The sequence below is a fragment of the Mastomys coucha genome, unplaced genomic scaffold, assembly GCF_008632895.1.
Source record: "Mastomys coucha isolate ucsf_1 unplaced genomic scaffold, UCSF_Mcou_1 pScaffold5, whole genome shotgun sequence".
In the NCBI taxonomy this organism is placed as follows: Eukaryota; Metazoa; Chordata; class Mammalia; order Rodentia; family Muridae; genus Mastomys; species Mastomys coucha.
Genome location: NW_022196911.1, coordinates 90291033 through 90300000, shown reverse-complemented (window position 1 = coordinate 90300000; position 8968 = coordinate 90291033). Strand labels below are relative to the sequence as shown.

The following is an 8968-nucleotide window of genomic DNA, read 5'->3' as shown; positions in this document are numbered from 1 at the left end:
AACCCAGAAGGCTAGAAAGACCCTGTCCTGACTGGGAAACAAGTGCCAACCAAATACACACACACACACACACACACAGAGAGAGAGAGAGAGAGAGAGAGAGAGAGAGAGAGAGAGAGAGAGAGAGAGAGAGAGAAATCCCCAAGAGCTTGCAGGTAGACACAGGGGTAAATTAGACCAAGAAAATTTCTGCTCACTCCAGAAAGGGGTGGTGAGTTGGGATCTTATTAGGGAAGAAAGAGATGGAGGGGAACCCAACATAACCACCCTGGGAAGGCCATTTTATAGACAATGTGGAGGTTCAGCATTAAGACATGGGTGCTAGCCGGGTGGTGGTGGTGGTGCATGCCTTTAATCCCAGCACTTGGGAGACACAGGCAGGCAGGTCTCTGAGATCCAGACCAGCTTGGTCTACAGAGTGAGTTCCAGGGTAGACAAGGCTACACAGAGATACCCTGTCTCAAACAAACAAACAAACATAACAGCAACAACAAGGGATAAAGGTGCTAGTGAGGGCTCTTCCCGGGGCCTCATGGGAATTAAACATAGGTTGGGTATCTACATGCAACACATATGCGTTATATAGTTTTCTGTCAAATCCTCAGAAAATTCAGTGTGAAGGATTCTATTATGATTATTCATATGTCACCAGTGCAAAAGTGGTGAAGAGACGTGCCCTGGGCAAGACTCGGGAGCCACAGAACCTGAGAAGGCAGCTACTTAAGGGGACCATAGGAAAGTCACACACCCATCTATTTGGTACTGGGACCAACTTCATGCCTCACTGTCCTGCTTTACCCATGCACATAGATACATCACATAAATGTGCTGGTAATGTATGAAGAGAGAGACTGGGCTCATAAGCACTTCACATACTATAGACGATGATCTCCAACTTATTTATAAAGCCAGAAATGACCCTATCTTTATAAAGGACTTCTTTTACAGTGAGACTCATTCCCAGGTCCATCAGCTTCGGGGTCTAAGGAGCTCAGGGACCAGTACAGTCAACTACCCCTCCTTTCTCTACAGTCCCATTCTTACAGTTCCTTTAGGTATCAGCAGTTTTACCGAGGTTGTGTTGCAATCGCTGGGGACTGGGAGAACTTGACCCAGAGGGCCTGAGGGCGGGGCGGGGAGGAGTGCCGATGGAGCTGGGAGTCAGAGGCGGTTCCGGGGCAGTTCTGCTCCGGCTGAGCTGAACTGAGATCCCAAGACCCGCGGTGCACCAGAGCCACATGGACCGCCTGTGCGGCTCCGGGGAGCTGGGCTCCAAGTTCTGGGTAAGAAGCGTCTTTTGGGATCGGTGCTACGGAGGAAGTAGGCGTCAACCGTGGGAAGTCTGGTCTCCCGCCCCAACAAAGCCTTCCGGAGGAGGCACCACCGGAGTGGAGTGCGGGAGCAGCAGCTGATGCCCTGGGAAGGCGGATGTGCATAGTCATCCCTGGGAGGGTCTAGGCTCCAAAGCGGGAAGAATGGGCGCAGAAGGGTGTATAGATAGCCACGATGCTGCCGTGCCTTGACCTACCACGTGGAAAAGCTAGGCAGAAAGGAGGCTCCTGGAACCTGTAGTTGTAGGGCGCCAAGAATAGGGAAGCACAGGGCACTTGCCTGTGTGAGTCTCTCTGGTTGATCCCAGGGTATAAAAGGAACACTTTGCATTTTGCTTGCATCCCTAATGAATGAAAACCCCCAGCACCCGACCCAACCCACTAACTGTGGCTTGTTTGTTCATCCAGTCTTCTTTCCCTATACCCTAGGACATCCAGAGCCCTGCTCTGCACAGCTAGACCTTCCAGGCCCTGTTTTGGGAGAGAGGACTGAGGTCTCCTAGCCTAAACCTTTCCTTTGATAGATAGGGGAAATGAAGGTCCAGAGAGGAAGGGACTTGTGCCAAAGCACCCAATTCCATGAAACCAGATAATAATAAAGTAAGTTAAAGCAGGCTATTTGTGCTGGGGTTATGCTCAGGGGCGTGGCGCTTGCCTGGCATGCAGGGCACTCTGGGCTCAAAACTCAGTACCGTGTGGGTACGGTATGTGTGGATGTGTGCACGTGCACGAGCGCAAAGGTAACTTTCTGTGGCTCTCATCAAATCTGTGTATCAGTCTGAAGTGTGTGCAGCCTCAGCACTTGCTCCTCCACTAGGCCAGGCAACTGGAGCTACAATCTCAGTTTCGCAGGCAGACTTCACAGGCGGACTTCACAGGCAGCTACTTTCTGATTACCCAGCGGCTGCTGGTTTCAAATCTAGAATCCGAATCCCAGTCTGTAGTTTCTTCCATTACGAGTATTTCTGTATGTGCATCTGGTGTGTGCAGGTATGCGTGTGCAGGGGTGAGGGTGAGCTGGTTTGCACAGATGTGTGCTATGTACCTGTGTGTGAACAGAGATGCATGTAAAAGCCAAGAGCCATACTCTAGTGTTATCATTTAAGGTACTGCGGACTGGGCTGGGCATAAAGTGTTACGTGGACTTGGGAGAAGTGAAAGGTCCTAAGTCCTCCTCTCTTCCTCCCTTCCAATGTCAAGACGCTGGATGTGGCTGCACAGCCTGTCATCCAGTACTCGGGAGCTGAAAGTAGAACCAGAAATTCCAGGTTATCTTTGGTTAACAGGACAAGTGCCAAGGCCAGCCTGAGACACATGAGACTTTATCTCCAAACCAAAAAAAAAAAAAAAAAAACTTAAAAGTGCCTTTGGAGACCACCCTTTTTCTTTGGGTCACTAACTGGTTCTAGCTCAAACCACAAAGAGCTCCCCCATCAACTAGACTGGAGCCGCCACCCTTCTCTAAAGTCCAGAGGGGATAGATACGCTAGCTTATCCTTTCTCTGCTCACTTGGACTTGCCAGGTGTGACTACAGCATGGTAATGATCACAGTGACTAGGCAAAAAAAAAAAAAAAAAGGTTGACAATCAGGAGGAAGGGTGTGCCAAGCTTCAGGTGCAACCTTCCTGGTCCCTAGGCTGCGAGGAAGCCATGAGTAATTAGAACTTCCCAAGGCATTGCTCCCCAGAGGGTAGAGGTAGGAACCTCGGGATTCCCTCCTGTCCCAAGCTCAGAGACATGCAGCACAGGGGCTTAGCTAATTCAGCCTTTCAAGGTAGAGACTTAGGGAGAAATGGACACCCGGCTGGTATAGCTGTGGCAAGATCACTGTGTTGTTCCAGAGGACTGGGCTAAGAGGCAAGATGCCTGTGTCACAGTGCCAACCTTCCCACTGCCTGGCTGCACTTTTGAGCCTCAGGCCTGCTGGCCCTGGAACATAATACTGTGCATGAGGCCATGTGGGTTGGATCTCATCTCTACTGTGACCCTTTGGGGGGGGGGGGGCGTGCAGTGTCGGTCTCTCTGCTTAAGTGTCTTCAAGGACAGGGATCCGACTACACCTCTGCCCATTCCAGACTGAATGCGTCCTCCATCTTCCAGGTGATCTTGGCTTCTGAAGACCATTCCTGTCTGCACTTGTCGGTGGCTTTATCTAGGGGTATGAGAAATCAGGGAGCTTCTCATAGTTCAGCCCTGGGGGGTGTTGCAGAGCTAAGATGCAGAAGGGTCTCTGGCTAGGAGGCTGGAGCTCAGTTACTCAAAAGGCTGACTTTCTGGGTTACTCATTGTGTGTGTGTGTGTGCTACTTTGCATCTCATTTGGATCAGCTATACCCTTGAACCTTTAGGAGCTGTGGTGAGAAGTAACTGGGAGTAGCCAGGAAAAAACCCGAAGAGAAGAAAAGGGACTGGGCCACTTGTTTACCTAGACTTTCCCTAGCTTCTGATGGCCTTTCTTTCTCCACCTCATCAGAGATGAGGAAATGAGCCACCTGCTGCTTACCTTGCAAGATTTTTATGGAGATCAAATGAAATAGAGGATGTGAAATTAAGTTGAGAAGCAAGAAGCTCTGTTGGCAGGCCCGGATAATCCTATTGACTGGTGGGAAGCCAGCAAGGAATGAGATCAGAATGCATGTTAAAGCCATGGTCCTGTGAGAAAAGGGCTGGCGGGCTACTGGGACAGAGGTTCTGGTTCCGGCTGTTTTCTGGAGAGCAGGAAGCTAATGTCTGCTTCAGATTCAGCCTCATTCCCCCTAGGGGTAGGAATCTGGGGACCTACGATCCTGTAGACACACCTACACCTGTAAGTTCACATGTACTACATGCTAGGTGCCACAACATGTCTCCACTCTCCCTGTCCCCATCTCTTTGGGCATATTATCAACATCTCAGAGTATACCTTAAATTTGTGTGGAAATAAGTTCCAAAAGAGGAAAGCCAGAGGAAGACTCCGTCTCAAAGAACAAACAGGACATGGTAGCACATGCTTATGATACCATACTTGGGAGGTGGAGGCAGGAGAATCAGAACAGGATAGCCCCTAGCTATGCAGCAGATTTGAGGTCAGCCTGGTTTACCTGAGAGCCCACCTCAAAAACAAAGCCTGGTGGTGGTGGTGGTAGCACATGCCTTTAATCCTAGCACTCTGGAGGCAGAGGCAGATGAATCTCTGTGAGTTCAAGGCCAGCCTGATTTACGGAGTGGTTTCCAGGCCCGACAGAGTTACACAGAGACACCCTGTCTGAAAAAAACAAAAACAAAAACAAACAAAAACCAAACAAACACATCAAAAAATTGGAGAGAGAAGAAATTGGAGAAAAAATTGCAAAAGGTCAAGGGCAGAGGAGGCTGGGGTTTATCTCTGTTCGGATTGGCTGCCAGTGCCCCAGAGGATCACTGTTTGTTTTGAGACAGGTTAGATAGACCTCACTGGGGTGAAGGGAGTGCATAGAGAGGCCTGGACTGTTTGTTCTCAAAAAGTCTAGTCTGTTTGCATAAATAACTTTGATCCCAGGCCCTCGGGAAGCATAGAAATCCAGAGGCTCACTTTGCATGTATACAGAATTATCAAGACTGCCTAAAAAGTAGTGGGTGGGCTGGCACTAGAGATGAGCAAGTACCTGACTTGAATCACCTTGTGTGAAGAAAACCCAAGCAAGGAGAGAGCAGGTGGTCCTCTCTCCAGATTCTGTGAGTTAGGGATGAGGGACGTTTTGGCTGATGGAGATTCTCCAGTTCCTCTTCCCTGATTCCCGTACCCTTCATTTCCTGGCTTTTTCATTGTCTTAGACTTAAGTCTACTTAGCAGCAGCTCTTGGTCTCATGAGTTCCATAAGGGTCAAGCCCATGTGGAAAAGATAAGTATGCCACCACCTAAGGAGGGACTAAGCTCGGGTACCTTAAAGACCCATGTCCATGGCTCCTTCTTTGGCTCATCTTGGTTCTGTCATTGATTGGGTAGTAACTGTGAGGAAGTCACTCACCTTTTTTTGGGTCTAGCTGAGCTTAGGTGGTTTGGGGGAGGGGAGAGGGGGAAGGCTTCAGGTCTTCAGCTGCCTGGTGATGATTCTGGGAGGATGAGCTTGTGGTCCAGGGCTATAAATAAGGTGCTCTAAACCTTAGGGCTGTAGGTGTAATAGATTCCAAGACTTCCTCTTAAATCATTGCCCAACACAAGTAGGCACAAGTAATGGTCAAGGTTCAAGTTTTGATATATCTGGGCTCCCACATGAAGACAATGACATACAAAAAAGCTAGTATCAGAACGGCTGCTGAGTAGACAGATGGGTGGAAGATGGCCATTGTAAGCCTGCTAGATACCATCTCCTTCCAGGGACCTAATCTTCCCTGCCAGGCCAGGGGCCTGGGAAACCCTTTTTATTAAAGCTGGAGATATCGAACCTCAGGCTTGTTAGCTTTGGTCTCTGAGTTCTTGACTTCTGGGTGGGAGATTTGGTTCCTTGTGGTCCTAGAGTGTCTCCTCCGGTTCCCTGGGCTTGAGCTAAAGGGAGAAACTTAGGGAAGGAAGTGAGTCGGGGTGGGGGGGTGTAATCTGGGAGAGGAAGCTTTGTGAAACCGACTGGCTTACTTCCCTACCCTGCTCCCCCAAATGGTCTTGTAACCACACCTGCAATTCCGGTGTTCAGAAAGCTGAAGCAGAAAGATTGCCATGAGTCTGAGGCTATCCTTGGCCATAGTAAGATCAGTCTGAGGCTATCCTTGGCCATAGTAAAATCTCGTTTCAAAGCAAACAAAAGGGCTAAAGATGCGGCTCAGCTAAAGGAGTGCTAGCCAAGCATGCATTGACGATAAACACCACATCTATAAATCCTGGCACTTGGCTTTCAGAGGCAGGAGGATCAGGAATTCAAGGTCTTTCTCAGGTACATATTTACTTTGAGGCCAACCTGGTCTACGTTAAGACCCATCTCACAAAACAAACAGGGGCTAGAGAGATGCCCCAGTGGTTCTGAATGCTTCTTGCTTTTCCAAAGGACGAGCCCACATTAGGTAGTTCATGACCACCTGTAACTCCAGCTCCAGGAAGTCCAACTTCTGGCCTTCTCGGGTACCTGCGGTCTCGTGCACTGATGTATGCAGACACACCTATACACAATTAAAAATTATAACAATAAGGCTAGGCGATGGTGGCACATGCCTTCAATACCAGCACGTGGGAGGCAGAGGCAGGGCAATCTCTGAAGTCAGCCTGGTCTACAGAGTTCTATGATGACGTTTCAGTCAGAGCTACACAGAGAAAACCTATGTGGGAAAAAAAATTATAAAAACAAATCTTAAAACAATAGCAAACCAAAGGGCTTTGGAGTACAAATGGCCTAATTTTGAGGCAAGGACAGAAAGTCTGTGCCTTTGCCCCCTCCCCCATAGTTACCTCGGGGTCAAGACACCCTACTGTGCTCTCTCCTCTCGCCCACCTGAAACTATTTTTTCTTCATTTGGTCCAGGGAGCTGTGCTGTGGGGCAGGGTGTGGGTAGGAATGGGGCCTCAAGCCTAGATTAAATTTCTCTTCCAAACCAGACAGTCCAGTTTCTAATCCACTTTGCTTCCCGAACTCAGCTGGTCCATCGCCTGGTATAGGCAATCCCTGCGCTTCAAGGTGCATGGATGAACTGCCGGAGGGGAGGTGGGTCAAAGATGACTGGTGATTTGAGTGCATTGATGCCACCCTGGCGTTGACAGGGCACTAGGGAGAGGCAGAATCTAACCCAAGGGCGGGGCCTAGCACTTGGATTGCATTGTCAGAGTTTGAGTTCCACGTTAACCATGGGTCCCAGAAGTCCTGGCACACAGCGACACTCAATAACCAAAGTCGTCCTGGGATGCCAGGTCTTTTACAGGAGTGAGAGGTGTGTTTGGCCTTCAAGCTCTATGCTGGCCCAGCATAGCCCTCTATGACCTCTCGGGCTTCCTGTTTTTGTCTTAGTAGCTCATCAGCGGGTGGAGGGGAATCAGAAGGTGCCTGCTTCCCTTCTGTCCAATTTCTGTTGAGATATATGATCTTGCCAATCAGTCCCTTCCCGGTGACCTTAGGAGCTGTCTAGCACAGATGGCTCTCCCCTCCCTACCATACTGGGTTGAGGAAGTAATGAATCTTCTTTAGACAGAGCCTGTCAGCAGCCTGAGGCCTGGGAGATTGCTGGCAGAAGTGGGTCAGAGAACTCTGGAGTCCTCTTGCCCCTCCCCCTGCCACTGGTTTGAGTCTACAGGGACCTCAGCCTCGGTGCCCATTAAGGGGCGTCTGCCCTGTGGTCCATTCTGGGTGCCTGACCTTCCACCTTATCGGTTCCATCCAGCTGTTTAATCGCAGTATTAAAGAAGCTGCTGTTGCTGTGGAAACCAAGTAGATGACGGCAGGACGGCGAGGCTGTGGGCCTGGGCTGCCTCCCAGCTGGTGCTCTTCAGACCTGGAATGGAAGAGGAGTCTTAGGGAGCCACCCTCCACTCGGCCTGAGGGAATCCAGGAAATGACCACAACTGACGCTGTCCTCTCTGTCATTTATTCTTTAGTGCCTTAGGCTCCAGGCCTCTTTGGATGTGAGGATGGTGCTTTAGTGCCAGAGAAACAGCATGATGTTGTCTTGGTGTTCATCTGTGGAAGCTGGGGCCCCGGGAGAGCACATTAGTTCATTCGTTTGTGTATTTTGTTCAGTCGGTGTGTAGATAGTATGTGCCTTCTGGGCTAAGTGCCCAGAAGCAACGGGCAGGCAGGTAGGAAGGTGAAGCTGAGCTCTGGAAGTCCTGCCTGGGTGTTTTCCCTTGAGGGAAGGCCCAAAGTCATTTGGCTGAAGTGGGCAGGCTGCAAACTCTAGGCAATGAGGAGCATCCTGGTCAACAAAAGCTGTCCTTTAGCAAACCTGTCCTCGGGGACTCGGGGAACACCTACGGTAGTAGGAGAAGGCAGAAAAGCTGTAACCGAAACATGACTCACTTGTATCAAATGAGAGAAGACTATAAGGGCCGTGGAGAAAAGTAGAATGGGTAAGGGATGGCTGCGGGGTTAAGGCGAGCCTGCAGCGAGGCCTGAGGCCAGTCACGGTTCTAATTAGGAAGTCAAGATGAACTTTGATGAGACAGCATAATCTGAGCTCAACCTGCACTCGGGCAGTGAGGGCTCAGAAGCAAGTGAAGAACGAACAGCTGAAGGTAACCAGGTCCCAGGCCAGGGTCCTAAGACAGACTGAGGCAAGATGGATCACACAGGTCAGAAAGCTGCCAATGATGTTGAGGGCTGTATGGCATTTCCTGCTTTTTCCTTAACGCTGGTAAAAAAAAAGCAGAGCAATGCAATGGGCATGTGGTCTGACTCGGGCTTCCAATAGGTTTTTCTTGCTGTACTAGGAAAGAGAATGCAGGGACAAGTGTCTGAGCCAAAAGCAAGAAACCAGAGGAAGGGCCCTGAAAATAATCCAGTCAGGAGAGGAGAGGGTGGAGAAGAGGCCAGATTCAAGAGAGATCAGGGTAAGTAGGTAAGGTTCCCCGTCTATGGGTAAGGTTGATCAAATATAGCATCGCCACTGAGTTCTGCTTAATCTTTGTGTGTATGTGAGGGGGGCTGTTTTGTTTGGAGCTAGGGTCGTAGGTATGTATCGCTACACCTGAATTCCCACTTGAT

General features: G+C 49.8%; 1 protein-coding gene and 1 long non-coding RNA gene across 2 annotated transcripts in view; one reads left to right on the top strand and one right to left on the bottom strand.

The window, feature by feature from the left end:
• The first annotated feature begins 1112 nt into the window (after positions 1–1112).
• Positions 1113–8968, top strand: part of Abcc3 (ATP binding cassette subfamily C member 3) — a 50879-nt gene continuing 43023 nt past the window's right edge. The window contains exon 1 of the mRNA XM_031352772.1: positions 1113–1283. Within this exon, the coding sequence (XP_031208632.1) occupies positions 1239–1283 (45 nt within the window). The 5' untranslated portion in view covers positions 1113–1238. The remainder of the gene's footprint in view (positions 1284–8968) is intronic.
• Positions 7840–8968, bottom strand: part of LOC116077912 — a 6231-nt gene continuing 5102 nt past the window's right edge. The window contains exon 2 of the long non-coding RNA XR_004113372.1: positions 7840–8235. This is a non-coding gene — a long non-coding RNA (uncharacterized LOC116077912). The remainder of the gene's footprint in view (positions 8236–8968) is intronic.